Source organism: Eumetopias jubatus, unplaced genomic scaffold (genome assembly GCF_037043125.1).
Source record: "Eumetopias jubatus isolate StellerSeaLion01/CBP00866 unplaced genomic scaffold, mEumJub1_p1.0 scaffold_7, whole genome shotgun sequence".
In the NCBI taxonomy this organism is placed as follows: domain Eukaryota; kingdom Metazoa; phylum Chordata; class Mammalia; order Carnivora; family Otariidae; genus Eumetopias; species Eumetopias jubatus.
Window position 1 is genome coordinate 65,170,276 of NW_028274813.1, and position 18,735 is coordinate 65,189,010.

Genomic DNA, 18,735 nt, shown 5'->3' on the forward strand with positions numbered 1-18,735 from the left:
TACAATTTTAAAAATTTATTTCTGAAATACTTTATTTTAATTAGTACACATTATATTAAGTATAGAATTTCCTTAAAAATCAACTCTAAGTTTCACTGTTAGGACACTGATACGAAGAAGAAAACATCTGGCTCTTTTCACTTTTTACATTTATCCAAGTAGACTCTCATATTAAGGTTCTTCTGTGTTATTTCTGTCCAAGTTGTGACAGCTAAAACAAAACATAACAATAACTTTATTTTAATCACAAAAGAAATTTATGTATTCAAACATTTGTAAACACCTTAAATATGTATGCTTTAATCATGGTAAAATCTAGGGTTCTCATTTATTGCATTTGTACCTAAAATAATAAATTTTCACTCTTCACCACGAATTCAAATGTTTATTACCTGAAGAGTAATAAAGGCTGTCATGTTTAAAAAAAAAAAAATGTATCAATATAGGTAGAAATTCAACTAATGGACAACAAAAACTCTGAGAATAAAGTCAATATTAACTCAGTATGAAAATGTAAAGAAAAATTTCATGTGCAGCTTTACTGCTGAGAGTTTACTTCTCCACATATTTTAATTAGATATTTAATATTTAATACATCATTAAAAAGAAAAAAAAGGTTTTCAGTTCTGGAAGGCTAGGTAAACTACTGGCCGAATTCTCCTAGTATCAGATAGCAATTAAAACTTGAAACAAAATACAAAAACCAACTACTGGAAGGAAATGGAGAGCAACTGAAAGCTGGTGGGTTTTGGAAGAGAACACAGACGGGGAAGGAGACGAGCACTGGCTGAGTTCCCTGGTTCGGTGGCTCTCAGCCTAAAGAATCAGAGTATGGGAACAACTAAAGCCACTGAAGGTAAGAGGAAATAAACGAGACAGAGTGAGGGAGCCCTAAATTCTGTGTACAAACTTTTCCTAAATCTACGGTGAAACCCTGAACCACGCACAAATGAAAGAGGCTAAGAAGCAAGATGTGAGCTGCTGCCCAAGAGACAGAGCTTGACATTTGAGTCTAACCAAATTAATTGCCTGCTAAAGGCCCCAATCAACTCTCCAGAAAAACGGAATTCAGTTTCCAAAAAAACATTCACAATGTTAAGGGTACAATCTAAAATTAATATATGAAGGAACAGGAAAATGGGGGGAAAGACAGTGGAGACAGACAGTGAAATGTATGATCTGTGTGTTGCAATTAAAAGACAAGGGTTTAAAAGCAGCTTGTGACAACTATCCTCAGTGAAATAATGGAGAGTATGTTCACAATGAAAAGACAGAAAATACCAGCAGAGAAATACAAAGTCTAAAAAAAAAAAAAGACAACCCAAACAAATATTCAAGAACTGGTAAGTACATACACCACTGTTCAAAAAAGCAGAAAGGAAATAAAGGAAAGAGTGAATCTAAAGACAGTACAACTTAAATTATACACTCTTAAGAACAGAATCAGGGGCACCTGGTTGGCTGAGTTGGAAGAGCATGCTACTCTCTTGATCTTGGGGTTGTGAGTTCAAGCCCCACCCTGGGTGTAGAGATTACTTAAATAAGTAAACTTAAAAAAAATAAAATTAAAAAAATCTTAAAAACCTCCAAACAGAATCCTCAGAGATGTATGGCATAATACAAAGTGTTGAACATATGTAATAGGTGAATAAACCCATACAATATGTGGTACATTAATTTACGACAAAGATGTCAGGAATGTACAATGGGGAAAGGACAGTCTCTTCCATAAATAGTGCTAGGAAAATTAGCCACATGCAAAAGAATAAAATAAAATCGATCTGTTTTACACTATACACAAAAATTAGTTCAAAATGGATTAAGGGATTGAACAAAAGACATGAAATCATAAGACTCCTAGAAGAAAACAAGCAGTCAATTCCTTGACTGACATGGGTCTTCTCAGTGATTTTTTTAATCTGACACCAAAAGCCAAAGCAACAAAAGCAAAAATAAATGAGACCTAGCCCAATTTATGACATATTTGGCAAAGTCAGACATGTGGACAGGATATAAGGAAATGGGGAACTGAATTTTGCCTGCGTACACTACTCCAAGTTTAAATTCTCTGAATTTATCTTTTCATAGATTTGGGATAATAGAAATAATGTTATGTATCAGAGTTTTCTGTATAGTTGTTCATGGCAAAACCTTGTATTTTTATAGCTCTATGGCTTTTGGCTTCAGCTGATTCAAATGAATATGATGATTCTCTTGCTCTCTTTTGAAAAACATCAACAGCAAGTTATGGTATGTTAAGAGAAACTAACAAGGTACACTTTACCTGTTTTATGAACTGTGTAGCATTAAAAAGTTCACTGCAGCCATATAAAATGTGTTTGCCTTGTTTCCCCTGTAAAAATGAGAGAGAACTCATATAAGTAACAAGTAATATTTTCAATATTCCCAAGAAGACTGATCAAGTCTAATAAGACTTTATTAATCTTAAAGGTTTTTTTGGGGGGGGTGGTTGTTGAATTTTGGTGTACACATGTCGATCTTAAATTGCATGGAAAGAGGGCGCCTGGGTGGCTCAGTCGGTTGAGCGACTGCCTTCGGCTCAGGTCGTGATCCTGGAGTCCCGGGATCGAGTCCCGCATCGGGCTCCCTGCTCGGCGGGGAGTCTGCTTCTCCCTCTGACCCTCTCCCCTCTCATGTTCTCTCTCTATCTCATTCTCTCTCAAATAAATAAATAAAATCTTTAAAAAAAAAAATTGCATGGAAAGAAGTGGTGAAATGGGCATATTTTTTTAATGTATTAATGTACCCTGTTGGTGCCATTTATACTGAAAATAGAAGGAATCTGATGACCGCCACATTTCACAGGAACAATCGTCTATAAAGTCCTAGGCCAACATTCTTCCAATGTAGGATCTATACTACTTGAAGAAAATATGCCTAGGGTTTTGTATGCTGACAGCAAGATATGGTACAAGTAGCATGAATTGTCACTGCAGTTCCATTTGTGTCATACAGTATTTCTATATTAATATACTCCATTTTGTAACTCCTTATGAATTTCATTCCTAATTTTGGCAGAATGCTACAACCCAATTACAGCAGTCAAAACTGCAGAATTTGGTAAGTCCTTAATACTGAAATTATTATGTATTGTGTACTTAAAGGAAAATTAATTTCTTCTTTAATGTAAAAAGTTTATTCTACAACAAGCAAATACAATAATTCATCAAGAAATAGAATTATGGCTTTGTAATACAAAGGGAGAACATTTTTCTGTGACGTATCAGCTGCATTAAACATGGTTGGCTGAATAAATGTCCTAGCTGGTCATCTCTGAGAACAAATAAAACAACAGTCACATCTCACTCTCATTTTTTTCAAAATGAGATGTTATGTTCAACAACTACATAGGATTTGTCATATAAGTGGGATTCTTGAAGCTCCACAGAATATACTTACACAAGACATTTAAAAAGGTAGAGATCATAGCAAAGAAGAATAAAGAAAGCATAGGGAAACTTTAGAAGGGTCCAGATATTCTAGACACAGCTCCCAGGATCCCACCTCAGTAGCACAGGGCACATTTTATTTTCAGTTGTGAACCACCAAGTTCCTGGTTGCAGGGGAGTCCCAGTCTTGTCCATGGGGAGGATGTCTTTTATACCGTCTGATCATGTGAACCAAATCAGGCTTTCTCCATGTGGTTTCCACACTTACTTGTTTTTTTGATAATAGCCATTCTAACAGGTGTGAGGTGAACTTCACTGTGGTTTTGACTTGCATTTCCCTGATAATTAATGATGGCAAGCATCTTTTCATGTGTCTGTTGGCTATCTGTATGTCTTCTTTGGAAAAAATGTCTATTCAGGTCCTTTGCCCATTTTTAATTGGATTATTTTCTGGTGTTGAGTTGTGTAAGTTCTTTGTATATTCTGGATATTAACCCCTTGTCAGATACACTATTTGCAAATATATTTTCCCACTCAGTAGGCTGCCTTTTCCTTTTGTCGATGGTTTCCGTTGCTGTGGAGAAACTTTTTACTATGATGTAGTCTCATTTATTTTTGCTTTTGTTGCTTTGGCTTTTGGTGTCAGATTAAAAAAATCACTGAGAAGACCCATGTCAGTCAAGGAATTGACTGCTTGTTTTCTTCTAGGAGTCTTATGATTTCATGTCTTTTGTTCAATCCTTTAATCCATTTTGAACTAATTTTTGTGTATAGTGTAAAACAGATCGATTTTATTTTATTCTTTTGCATGTGGCTAATTTTCCTAGCACTATTTATGGAAGAGACTGTCCTTTCCCCATTGTACATTCCTGACATCTTTGTCGTAAATTAATGTACCACATATTGTATGGGTTTATTTCTGGGCTCTCAGTTCTCTTTCACTGATTTCTGTGATTGTTTTTATGGCAGTACCGTACTGTTTTAATTACCATAGCTTTGTAATACAGTTTGAAATTAGAACATGTAATACCTCCAGCTTTGTTCTTCTTTCTCAAGCTATTTGACTATTAACGGTCTTTTGTGGCTCCCTACAAATTTAGGTTTGTTCTATTTCTGTGAGAAAATGCCATTGGTATTTTGACAGGGATTACAATGAACCTGTGGATTGCTTTGAGGAGTGTGGATATTTCAACAATATTGATTTTTTCAATCCATGAACACAGAATATCTCTTTGTGTCTTCAATTTCTTTCATTAGTGGCTTATAGTTTTCAATAAACAGGTCTTTCAGCTCCGTCATTAAATTTATTCCAAGGTATTTAATTTTTTAAAATGTGATTGTAAGTGGGACTGTTTTCTTGATTTATCTCTTTGATAGTTTGTGTATAGAAATGCAACAGATTTTTTGGGTATTGATTTTTGCATTGTGCAACTTAACTGAGTTTATTAGTTCTGACAGTTTTTGAATAATCTTAAGGGTTTTTTCTATGTCATCTGCTAATAGTGACATGAGTTTTTTCTTTCCAATTTGGATACCTTTTATTTCTTATTCTTGCCTAATTCACACTATATGCAAAATTAACTCAAAATGGATCAAAGACCTACATTTAAGAGTAAAAATTGTTTTTCTTGTCTTTTAGAAGAAAACATAGGGATCAATCTTCATGACCTTGAATTTGGCAAAGGATTCCTAGATATGACATCAAAAGCATGAGCAACAAAAGAAAACAAATTGGACTTCAACAAAATAAAAAGAACTCGTACTTTAAAAAACACCCTCTAGAAAGTGCAAAGACAACCTAAAGGATGGGAGAAAATATTTACAAATCACATATCTAATAAGGGGCTTGTTTCTAGACTATATAAAGTACTCTCAAAACTCAATAATAAAAGGGAAAAATAACTCATTTTTAAAAATGGGCAAAGGATCTGAAAAGACATTTCTCCAAAGAAGAAACTGCCTCCTTCATTTGAAGCTGAAGGTCCAAGATGGGTTCCAGTAGTTTAAAGAAAGATTAAATCTGCAATTACCCATATTGTATGTCCTGATGATTCTCATAACATCGAGGGGACAGACAGAATAATTCTAATTCTTCTTTTTCTTGTACAGGTTTTATATATTTTCTAAGATCCCTCTAGGGAAGCAAAATTAGGATACTATTGCCACTAAAATACATACAAAATAATTTGTTCAACAACAGAGCCAAAGACCACTGTGGAACTGTTAAGAAAGGTGCGTGGATACAGGAACTTAAAATATCTGCTGCATGCCTGACTAGCCACAGTACCATGTCTCTACTACCTATACGCCATATTTTTGTGGGTGGAGGATAATAATCAAGGAAAAAAAATAGTAAGCTGAAACCACATACCTATCACTGATAGTCTGATGTTCTTCTGATCAAAGTGACCGATCAGAGAAACTAAAGAAGAATCAACTTAATACATTTCACAAAATTAAAATTTCTGTAATAGAAAAAGGTAAGTTGTCAAAGCTTATACATGATTAAAAATAAGTTTGCAATCTACCAAATGTTCTACTGTAATGTTTCTCCAAAATTATGCCTGTATTTTAGCCACCTGACTCCACAAATGATTAATATTTTGGTGTTTATCCTTCTGGTTTTTCTGTTCTACAAATATTTTTAAAAATGCAGAAAAAAAGAATGCTGGTGAGTGTAATTAAGAAAGCTTAACCAAGACTGGGGGTGGGTGGAATGTATAAGTACAGGATTAGTTTCAGTTGGTCTGTTGCAGCCCTGTATTTATCCCTGGGACCAACTAGAACAGTCATATTGTTGACTCCATGCCACACCTGAATGAAATAGATCAACTAGTGATTAATATAGTCCCAGGGTCACAGATAGACCAGGGGACAACTTGCACTAGCTTGTCAGCACTCTGTATAGAAATTGTACAGATTGATGGTGTGCACCTGGTTCCTGCTATATGACCAAAGAGGGATATAAAAGACACCTCCTTGTACAAGATGGATGTTCCCTGGAGATCATGGCATCTTACACAGATCTTGGTGGTTCACACTCTGAAGATGAAGTATGTCCTATGTAACTGAAATAGGATCCCAGGAGTTGTGTCTGATAGTTTTGAATCTCCATGACATTTGTCTTTATCTCCTGATGTACCAAAATCTTGACCTTTTTAAAGCCTTACATAACATAGGACATAGGAATGATCATTATTTGAAGTGAATAAATCAAGATTACAAAATGTCATTCCAACAACTGATAATTCTGTTGCCCCTGTATTTTAAATGGTGTTTTGCTCTTCAAGTTATACCCTTTCCTTCATATTCTTTTGCATAGTTGTCTGTCACTCTCTGCTGCTGGGAGCTTTGAGTAGCCCTCTACTTCTAATTTGCTACCTCCTGTTTGCTGAAAAAGCAGACATTCCAAGTGTGTTAGAAGTATGTTGCTGATTTAAGTCAACAGGATGGGAGACAAATACTTATTATTCAGGTATGGGTTTGGTAAATCATTTCACCAAAGGAGACTTTTTGGAAGAGGAGCTTATTTGAGGTCTCTGAGCATTTATTTTACTTTTATAGGGAGCAGGGGGAGGGGCAGAGGGAGAGGAAGAGAGAGATAATCTTGAGCCAGACACCACCACCGTGAGATCATGACCTGAGCTGAAATCAAGAGTCGGATACTTAACTGACTGAGCCACCCGGACACCCCATAGTTTATGAACATTTGAAGTCAAATTTAGATAGATAGCTTCCAAGTACATTATATTAATAAGATACATTATTTTCCAGATTAGCTACAATTTTAGGCTAGAAATGTGACGGGAATTGGAAAACAATGAGCATATGGGCATTTCCCCTTTATAAGGACTTTTAAACTACCTCCAGAAGAGGGCTATGTAAGAATCAGAAGAGCCACCAGAGAATGCTAGTATGCTAAAGACACAGAACTGTGAAACATCAAATGATTAAAGAATAAGAAGGCCAACATGTACCTTTATATAGTCAACAAGATTTTGGTATTCAATGTAGTTGCCTCCTCCCACCACAAAAACAATTGCCTAAAAATGCAAACAAAAAAAAATAGGTAAGTTGAAAGAAACAGTATTTTAACTTTTAAGCAATATGGTTTAGTTTGAAGCGTATTCTACAACTTACATAAAAAAAAATACACGCTAGCAAAAGGTCATATCCTAAGCACCTAATGCTACTTCATTTAAAAGAAATTTGTTTCTAAAAAGTGTGTAGAGGAAAATAAACCTCATTCTTCAGTTAAGTAATAGCAAATAAATCTAAAGAGCTTCCTCCGAAAGGCTTTTTAAAATTAGAGTTTTATTGTAGGTAGGAAAAACAAAACTTGGCATTTACATAATTTCCCAAACGGTTCTTTACTTATTTTTATTGAGAAGCTTTTTGTATCTCAAATGAAAACACAGTCATATCTTCACAAAAGCTTGGAAGCCAACTTTAGAAACAAGTTCCACACATATAAAACTTTTACCGCAGTCTTAAACTTCTTTTTTGTGAATTACCTTTTTGTGTCTCTTTAAAAAATTTTTTATTTAAATTCCAGTTAGTTACTATACAGTGTAATATTAGTTTCAAGTGTACAATACAGTAACACTTCCATACAACACCCAGTGCTCATCACAGCAAGTGCACGCCTTAATCCCAGTCCCCCCACCCACCTCCCCCCTTGTAACCACCAGCTTGTTCTCTATAGTTAAGAGTTTGTTTCTTGGTTTATCTCTCTTTTTTCCCTATGCTCATTTGTTTTGCTTGTTAAATTCCACATATGCATGAAATCATATGGTATTTGTCTTTCTCCGACTGACTTATTTCATTTAGCATAATACACTCTAGCTCCATCCATGTTGTTGCAAATGGCAAGATTTTGTTCTTTTTATGGCTGAGTAATATTCCATTCTATATATACCACATCTTCTGTATCCATTTATCAGTCGATGAACACTTTACATGAAAAGATGCTCAATCAACATCACGCATCATCAGGGAAATAAAAATCAAAACCACCATGAGATACCACTTCACACCTGTCAGAATGGCTAAAATCAACAACACAAAAAACAACAGGTATTGGGGAGGATGTGGAGAAAGGTGAAGCCTCTTACACTGTTGGTGGGAATGCAAGCCGATGCAGCCACTGTGGAAACAGTATGGAGTTTCCTCAAAAAGTTAAAAGAACTACTTCACAATCCAGCAACTGTACTACGAGGTAGTTACCCAAAGGAGACAAAAATACTAATGCAAAGGGATACATGCACACCAATGTTTATAGCAGCATTGTCTACCATAACCAAACTACAGAAACAGCCCAAGTGTCCATTGACTGTCAGTTATTTTTAGCTATTCTAAGTAGTTTTATAAATCAGGAAAATATGGTTACTAATATGGTTACACAGAATTGGATTTGTCAAAATTACCATACAGTAACTGTAATAAAGCCATGTTTAAGATGAAGACAATTCTTCAAGACTGCTTGGTCATCTTCCTTTCATTTCAGAGACAGAATTTGTATATAGAACTTACCTCCTGGAATGGATTTTTGTTCCTTGGAACTGAGCTACAACAAAGAAAAACGACAGTGAAAACTTCACAAAGTGCTTTCACTATGGATAAAAGAGGTATTGGGAACACACACATGTACACACAATTAGATATGTATTTGCAATTCTTCCTCCTTCACTTTCTTTGAGGCTGGGTCCTTTAGTTTTGTGTACCCAAATAGTGAATTGGGAAGGCAGAGGAATATGAGGTACATTTATCAGCATCTAAAAGGGAGTAGGGCAATCTGTTAACTTCAAAATAAAACCTAAGAGAAAACTGAAAGGGAGAAGGAAACACTGAGCAGCAGCTCTCAGAAGGAATAAAATCTGGGCATAAGGTAGGTTGATAAAATACATATTTTAGTTGTAAATTATATAAAATTTTACTATATGCAACATAATTTTGCAGTTTGTCAGTATCCACATTTGTGTAAAAACTATGTAAATACATGTATGGGAAATAACAGGAGGAAATGGGGGTTGGGAGGAGGAATCTGCATTTTGCTGTAGCTTATTTCTTTGTATTTCTATATACCATTATATATATTAGCCACTTATTTATATACTTGTATTTTATTTTATTTTATTATTTTTTTTTAGATTTTATTTATTTATTAGAGAGAGAGAATGAGAGATAGAGAGCACAAGAGGGAAGAGGGTCAGAGGGAGAAGCAGACTCCCCGCCGAGCAGGGAGCCCGATGTGGGACCCGATCCCGGGACTCCAGGATCATGACCTGAGCCGAAGGCAGTCGCTTAACCAACTGAGCCACCCAGGCGCCCTATATACTTGTATTTTAAAAATACTCATTTCGTGTCCAAGAAATCTTTCAATAAAGATATTTTTCAAAGCCTTTGTGAGTCAGACATATGTTTGTTTCAGTGATAAAACAGGCTATACAAAGAGAACTTAGGTTTTCCTCACAAACATTTTTTTATTTGACCGAGAGAGAGACAGCAGGAGAGGGAGGAGCAGGGAGCCCGATGTGGGGCTCGATCCCTGGGATCATGACCTGAGCCCAAGGCAGACGCTTAATGACTGAGTCACCCAGGCGCCCCCTCACAAGCAATTTTTTAAAAATTTCAACGAAGAGGAGAGTGCTATTATACCATCCTTAATTACTGAAAGGTCAATTCCACAGCTTTATCATCTTTTCCTCATTTCTATGGCCTGTCTGAATGAATACTCCATAAAAAGGGCCAGAAGCCTACCCGACTGAAACACCTCATCTGTGATTAACTTCCTTCCAGAGTGCTTTAAGTTCCTCTAAGAGTACACATAGAATCAGGAGAAATTTAAATAGCACAGTATTATTAGTTATTAATAACCAAGATCAACTGTGATGAAATAGCTCAGGAGAAGGCAAAGAAGTTTCTATGAAGCAAAATGTGTCTACTTGTTAGCCATATATAAATACAAGGATAAAATGTAAGCCAGAGAATATCAAGACAGGAAAAGAGTTGTAAGGCCAATGTTTTAAAGTGTACAAATCAGTGGTTTTTAGTATATTTACAGAGCTGTACAACTGTCACCACTGTCTAACTTCAGAACGTTTTTTACCACCCTCAAAAGAAGCCTCATATCATTAGTTGTCACTCCTCATTCTCTCCCTTCTAGAATTTATTCTTTGTCAAATTGTCCTTTGCCAGCTGCAGCTGCTCTTAGCAGCTTCTTCTGCAACTTTAGCAGTATTTCTGCTAAGAAAAGAAAATAACCTTTTAAGTTACAATCTAATCTAATGATCTAAAACAATCTAACGGGTGCCTGAGTGGCTCAGTTGTTGAGCATCTGCCTTCGGCTCAGGTCATGATCCCAGGGTCCTGGGATCGAGCCCCACATCGGGCTCCTTGCTCAGTGGGAAGCCTGCTTCTCCCTCTCCCACTCCCCCTGCTTGTGTTCCCTCTCTGTCTCTCTGTCAAATAAATAAAATCTTAAAAAAAAAATAAAACAATCTAACAATCAACTATCTAGTGACTAGATTATCTGTTCTATCGACAAAGATGTAAAAGCTTAGGATAAAGCAGAGACAAGGTTCTAAAGATCCCAAACATAGTAAGATGTAGGCAAGAAACCAGCTTCACTCAATTTTAGGTGAGAAAGAAGATCATTCTATGAAGGTTTTTTCCCCTCCCAATTCTGCCTGTTCTTTCTTTATGTCTTGTAGGCTATTTTTCATACTACCATGAAGTAAATCTTGAAAAATGATATCCATTATGAAGCAAACAGGTACCTTACCACACCATGTTTGTTATAAGATAGAGAAATTATCTGTAGAATGTTTCATTGCCATAAAGTATTTACAACAATCTACGGGGGCCTTGGCTTTATAGACCAGTTAAATAAAAACAACTGGTATCCAACATAAAGTTCCTGTCTTTGCTTTGGTTCAATAAGAATATGCATTTAAAAACACATTATCCAAACTCCCCTCCCCCATACAGTCTGTAATACTGTCATCTCGTCATAAAAAACAAAAACAAAACACCTAATGTATTTTTTTGGTGTGTGAAGGGAAAAGAACCAAAATGTCAAGTAAAATTAGCAGTGATTATCTGCAGGTAGTAAGATTATACATATTGTTTACTTACCAGTTTTCTATATAGTTTGAATTTTTAATAAGCACTTACTGATTTATAATAAAAAATTAAGTTATTTCCATTCTTAGCAGGGTGGAAAGACCTACAAACAAATTACAGAAGAGCTGCTTACCTGTCATTGCCCCGCAGCATTTTGGGATCAAAATATCTATAATCATCAGTTTCCTATTAAAAAAAAAAAACAACAAAAAACCAGAACTTGGTTTCTCTTTAGAAAGTTACCATTTGGCTTTGAGTATTTTAATTACTTAAGCTATTAATCCGGTACATTAATTAAATAAATCTGTGTCACCACCACCACTACTACTAACAGAGCACTTACTATATGTTAAACATTATTCTAAATGCTTTAGATGAAATTACTCACTTAAATCCCCATAACATCTGTGAGGTAGTTACTGTTACCTCTGTTTTTTCAGATGGGCAAACTGGGGTACAGAGAAGTTATGTAACTTTCCTAAGGTCACATAACTAGTAAGTACAGGGAGTCCAGGATTTGAACCCAAGTAGTCTAGTTTCAATGCCCAAGCTCTTAACCACTATACTATACTATACTGCTATACTGTCTTGAAAATATACCCATTTTATAAACCAATATAATTATTTTTATTTTGTTTCTGTTTTAGAATTTTATTATATGTCCATGATTTTATTGAATATACAGAATAACCTAATACAGGTTCATAATCTCTATTATTTGAAACATTTAGAGTTTGGTGTATTCTGGAATTTTGAATTAAAAAAATTTTTTTTGAAGATTTTATTTATTTGACAGAGAGACAGCGAGAGAGGGAACACAAGCAGGGGGAGTGGGAGAGGGTCAGAAGCAGGCTTCCCGCAGAGCAAGGAGTCCGATGCGGGGCTCGATCCCAGAACCCTGGGATCATGACCTGAGCTGAAGGCATATGCTTAACGACTGAGCCACCCAGGCGCCCCTTGAATTCAAAAAATTTTAGTTAGATGATATCATGCATATAACATTCCCAGTTATGGGAGTTGGGTTATACAAAATCCTTCAGTTTTCAGAACTTTGTAGATTTCAGAAGTTGTGGATAAGGGGTTGTGGACTCCATAAAACGGGAAACTAGCTTCTTGATAATAAAGGAGCTGGAAAGTACTGTTTTACTGCTTGCAGTGTAATCACTCCCTAACCTCTGCCTCCCTCTCCTTCCACAGCACAGTCAGCCAAAGGAATCTGTTGTTCTCTGGAGCATGGATGGCCCTATGCAAACCTGACCAGTGAGAAACTATGCATTGGTTGCCACCACCTAGTCCTGTACTCAGTGGTGGACAGTGCTTAACCAATTACAAAACTCTCAGTGCACTCAAAAGTAGCATCATAATCCTTCAACACTTTGCTTCGGGAAACCACTACCAACCAGATTTACAAGATGAAACCTATCTGATATTTTTTTAATTCCCTTCTTTCAATTTATCCAGTCAAGACAAATCAAAGGAGAACACTTAAATAAGTGATAAGAATGCATCTAGAATTAGGATATACAGCCTTTGAGATAAGATGCATTCAAGATTACTAGCCAGGTCTAACTTTGTCCACTTTGCTAAACTCTTTAGTATTTTGCTAATTTCTCTTTAATGCCTCCAAATCAAGTTGTCTATCTGGAAACAGGAAAAGGATAAGAGAAAGTGAAGGTAGCTGCCTCATCTAGATGGATAAAAAAAATGCTTTCAAAGCAGAAAAAATTTACTATTTCTAATTAGTTAAAGAATATGTCTGTAGTGAGGTGCCTGGGTGGCTCAGTTGGTTAAGCGACTGCCTTCAGCTCAGGTCATGACCCCGAGGTCCTGGGATCGAGCCCTCCATCGGGCCCCCTGCTCTGCGGGGAGCCTGCTTCTCCCTCTCCCACTCCCCCTGCTTGTGTTCCCTCTCTCACTGTCTCTCTGTCAAATAAATAAACAAATAAATAAATAAAAAAAAATGTATGTAGTAATGTGTCTTCAGTTATACGGTTAAAGTCACCAGTTAACTAATAAATGAATTTACATAACCTGGAGAAACATCAGAATAAGAACCGTAGTTCAGCCATCCATGTGGAAGGCATGTGTATGCTGGAATGAGTAGTAAACAGAAACACAGAAATAGTAGATTTTTGGTTCCAGTTGTCCTACTAAAAACAGTGTGACTTGGGAGAAGTCATTTAACATCTCCTGGTTTCCTCTCCCCCACATTAAAATTACTTCTAATGTTTCCTTAAACTCTAAGGCTCTGTGATTCCATGAAAAGCATGTTTCTTGCCCTCTTCAATACAGCACAGTGGTGAAAAATGTGGCCTGCCTAGCTCTACCATTTATTAACTTTGTGTCCTTGGGCAAGATAATTAACTTTATTGTGCCACAGTTTCTTCATCCATAAAATGAAGATCATAATAAAATGGTATTTTTCATAGAAGTTTCTAATAAAAAATAAATGAAATGTGAAAATGTTTTGAATGATTCCTGGCACATAAAAAGTATGTAATAAATGTTAGCTATCATCTTTATAACTGTCATTATTCATTATTTCAACTTAAAAATTAGGGATAGTAACAAAATATCCCAAACTTCCTTAACCCCTTGTGTATTTGGCATCTGTCTAAAATTCTCCATTTATTTATATTTTTAATCTTTATTAGTGTTTGGGATAGTATCTTCCACAAATTTAGAGCTTATTATGAAGTAGTAGTCTCTAAGATAATTAGTTACAAATGTATACTTCTCTCAGGCTTTCAGGCTTTTCAAGAAGAGCTACTTCTTCCTATATTCTAGGATGTTTTAAGGGAGTCTCTTGTTACACTACATTGTATACCATTTTCTCTGTATCAATTCCTAGACTGGAGAATCCAATCTTTTTAAGCTTATCATTATAGAACATTCTCTTATTCCTTTCATAATTGCAACTGTCCCCTTTGGGGATGTTTTATTACACTCTTTGTTTTCACATGGGCAAATTTTTAAATATGTTTTATTAATTTCCTTTAATGTTATTATCATCATGTTTTAACAATTACAAAAAGTGACACATTTATCTGAAGATTCTGTTCTTTCTTAGCATGGGATCTTAAGCCTTGCTGCCAAAATCTATAGAGATCCAGATCAATCCAAACTAGGGTTCTGATGCTGCATTTCTTGATTCTAGACTCTTGTGATAACCACCTTCTAGTTGCCACAATAATAGGATGAACTGTTTTATGAAATGGACTGTGATGATTTTCACATTCCTTTCTTAAATTGTAAACAGATAGCTTGGAAACCTAGTAAATGCTAACAATATTTACCCATTTGTCTATTCATCCAACAATATATCTCTCTCAATTTACTTTTCAGCCCAAGACTTTCGTGCCATCTGAACACATGCACTTAAAAATTTCACTACGTACTCCTCTCCTAATTTTCATAAAAGTTAAATTGGTCGGGTACTCTTTATACTACACCAGCTGATGCTCACTAGTTCTTTGTCATTTACAGAAACTTGCTCCTTAGGATGTATTTTACATTTAACTATATATAGAATATAATCTACATTTAATTTGGATGAGAGCTGGCCAGAAAAGTTATAGCAGCTGAGAAAACCAATTCTCATTATCTGTGATAATGGCTAAAAAGGCTCTTTGAGAACACAGACTCTTTCCTTTCCCTCATGCAGTCTGCTGTGATTAAGCCCACAATGAACTCAGATTTTACTGCTTTTCATGTACTGAGTTTGGTATGTTCAAGAACTTATAAGTACCATGTCATATGCTACTCACAGGGTTTGACTTCATCTCCATGAGATTGTCTAAAATACGAGTCACAGGCAGATTCTGTGGAAAAGATAAGTATTTGTTAAATATTAGAAGAATAACCAAAGTTCTTCTCTATTAACAAAACAACTGAATTTTTTTCCCCACAGTTAAGTATGCTTACTTTTCCATTAAACACATTCTAAAATTAAGTATTCTGTGAATGGTGTCATAGATGTAAATACCCCTGGCACTACTCAAGTTTCCAAAGAAAAAATATAATTCTAAATCAAAAGCTCCTTTTGATGTGAAAGTGTAACCAGGTTTTAATACAAACACGTTTGGGCTTTTTGCTTTGTTGGATGTTTGCTTTTTAATATGACCAATTGCAAACTTTTGATCAAATAAGAATCCCATTTTTTTCCCTATTTCCTTTCTGCAGGTAGTAAGAGTTTCTTTAGAAACAGAGTAACTTAAAGTTTGAAAATGTATGAGATTAAAGAAACTCAAGAGTCTTTCACTTCTAATGTACATTCTTCTAAGCCAAAAGGATACTTGTGATCTTTGAAAAATGGGGAAATGGATACATATAAATTTTATTGACCATTTTTGTTTTGCCTAGGATAAATTCCAAATTTCCAGTGACATACTGCATTGTCTTCTGACAGAAGAAATTCCATTTTGAACATGAAATATGTAACACTGGTGTTGGCATAAGACTGCCTCTTGACATGCTTACATGCCTTGGGATAAGAAATAGTATTGTTAAATTTCAATCTGTTTTTACCATTATTTTGAACATAAGACATGAAGTACAGAAAATTTACTAAGTGACTATTATGTTTATTCAAAATGCATTCCTACTGGGATGGTATTCTGCCTACTTTGAACTGATATTTCATTTGTGAACTGTAGAGGATGTTCTGTATATTTTGTATCTTAGAGACTTCCTACAACAAAGGCAACATTAAATCTGATTATTTAAATAAATGTAGATAACACATTACTATTTTACAAGAGTTTTGCTTTCTTTAGGTCATAAAACATTTTACTGTTACCAAAATGGACTACCACTACAAAAAATTCTGCCCAGACAGAAAATATGAATTTTTTTCTTTTTCTTTCTCTAGATTAGCAAGTAAAAAACCTTTTAAGATGATCTTAACCAAGTAAAATTAAAGCTATTTCATTATTCCCTGATATTTGTGTTGGCCAGAAACTTTTTAAATAAACAAAAGCACCAAAGGTTCAATCTAACCGAATGTACTTCCTGAATTCTATTATTTGGAGTTAAAAAAAAAAAAACATAGCTCAAAATTTTACCTTTTAAGTTTTGTTTCAAATAAAATTGACTTTGTACATGTAGGAATAAGTCTAAACCATGACTTTCTCTGAAGAATGGGGGCAGATTTACATCTATAAAAATGCTGTATCCCAAAGAAAAAGCTAGTTGTTATATTTGTTCCAAGTAATGTTAACAAATGATGAAGTACTTCACAAAATAAAAGGAGGGAATAATTTTTTAAAAACATCTAGAGCAAGAATGCATTAAAATTATAAAATTTTACTAAAATTAATTTTATACTAGTTTCTCTATTTACTACAGCTCTCCACTGAGATCCCTGAATTGCACTACTAGATCTGTGCCAGGGAGAAAAATTCAGAAAAGATGTTATGTAATAATAAAGCCCTAAGAGTCATATTACTTTTATATTTATGAAAATAATTGGAAATTTGAATATTTATATCAACATCTCATGATAAATCCTCATGTAGTATAAAAATGAGATTTTTCTAAAAGGTACAACTAAATTTTACTTTATATTTTATAACTCTGCAATACCTTAAGACAAACCCGCTAGTGAACAGGTCATTAAATAATGTAAGAAAAATTTTTTTCTAGCAGAAGAATCCAAAAGTTAATGAGCCCAGAAACAATTCTTTATGTTTTTGTCTGGTCTTCACAACCACATAACACCCAAAGAATCATCTACCACTGCTGTACCATTGGATATTCACATACTACCAGAGATTAAGGAAACCTTCAAGCGTGGAGAATGATAAAGGAAATACATAATTTCCTTCCCATAATGTTAAAGGCATAAGAAAGAGTACTTCAGAAAACAACTTCTGAGATCCTTGTCACAAACTAATGCTCTACCTAGCTTTTGTTCTTTACCTAAATGAAGACTTGAACTGAGTTAATCATTAAATCAAATTAGTTTTTTTTGAGAGTGAGCAAGAATGGGGATGGGGTGGGGAGGGAGGGGCAGAGGGAGAGGGAGAGAGAAGAGAGAGAATTCCAAGCAGGCTCCACGCCCAGCATGGAGCCTGAGCCTGATGTGGGGCTCAACCTCACAACCCTGAGATCATGACCTGAGCCAAATCAAGAGTCAGACACTTAACCCACTAAGCCACTCAGTTAATCATTTAAAAAAAAAAAAAAAAAATATATATATTTTTTTTTTTTGAGAGAGAGATGGGGGTGGGGGCAGGGAAGGGCAGAGGAAGAAGGAGAGAGAGAATCTTAAGCAGGCTCCATGCCCAGCATGAGATCATGACCTGAGCTGAAATCAAGAGTTGGACACTTAACCAACTGGGCCATCCAGGGGCCCCCAAAATCAATTTCATATTAATAATTTATATACAAGACTAATCAACGTTTGAAAAAAACTGAACTATGGCAGCTAAACACTAACAAAGAGAAAACATCAGAACAAAACCATACATGAGACCAGAGGGAGACAAACCATAAGAGACTCTTAATCTCAGGAAACAAACTGAGGGTTGCTGGAGTGGAGGGGGGTGGGAGGGATGGGGTGTCTGGGTGATGGACACTGGGGAGGGTATGTGCTATGGTGAGCACTGTAATTTGTGTAAGACTAATGAATCATAGACCTGTACCTCTGAAATAATACATTATATGTTAATAAAAAAGAAAAATGGGCTAAAAAGAAAAAGAACAAAACCATACAATTTTCTTTGTTCAACAAGTGTTACCTTACTCATCTTCAGAAACAAAAAATTTCTGTAGCTCAATAAGAGGTATAAATGAAATTTAATCAAATAAAAAAACTCATTAATTGTTTAAAAAAATTCCCAAGCATAGTTTTCAATGTTTTTGGAAACTGTTTTAGAAAACAATGTAAAACATTATCATATAGGTTGGTAAATAAATCTCTAGTAGTCGAAAGCCTAATATACTACATAGTGTTGAGAGACAAAAAAGTCTCATACACATGAATATCCTAAATTAAAGATCAGTATTTCTAAAATCCTCAAATTTCAGATACATGAACTAGAAATTTTATCTGGAGAAAAAAAAATCTATTTCTAAAAACTCTTACTGGTTTTATGACCATAGTCATGTTTCATGATTTTAGTCACTGGAAAAGTTTAAACAGAAACAATGCTAATTTTATCTTTGACAGTGTCATTGCTTAAAAGCAAAACTGAAATAA

At 35.1% G+C, this 18,735-nt stretch overlaps 1 protein-coding gene across 1 annotated transcript in view; it reads right to left on the reverse strand.

Moving 5' to 3' along the window:
- SCFD1 (sec1 family domain containing 1) overlaps positions 1–18,735 on the reverse strand; it is a 100,455-nt gene continuing 81,720 nt past the window's right edge. The window contains exons 20-25 of the mRNA XM_028114876.2: positions 15,302–15,355; positions 11,668–11,720; positions 8,943–8,976; positions 7,388–7,453; positions 2,285–2,353; positions 1–211 (exon numbers count right to left, since the gene is read on the reverse strand). Of these exons, the coding sequence (XP_027970677.1) occupies positions 188–211; positions 2,285–2,353; positions 7,388–7,453; positions 8,943–8,976; positions 11,668–11,720; positions 15,302–15,355 (300 nt within the window). The 3' untranslated portion in view covers positions 1–187. The remainder of the gene's footprint in view (positions 212–2,284; positions 2,354–7,387; positions 7,454–8,942; positions 8,977–11,667; positions 11,721–15,301; positions 15,356–18,735) is intronic.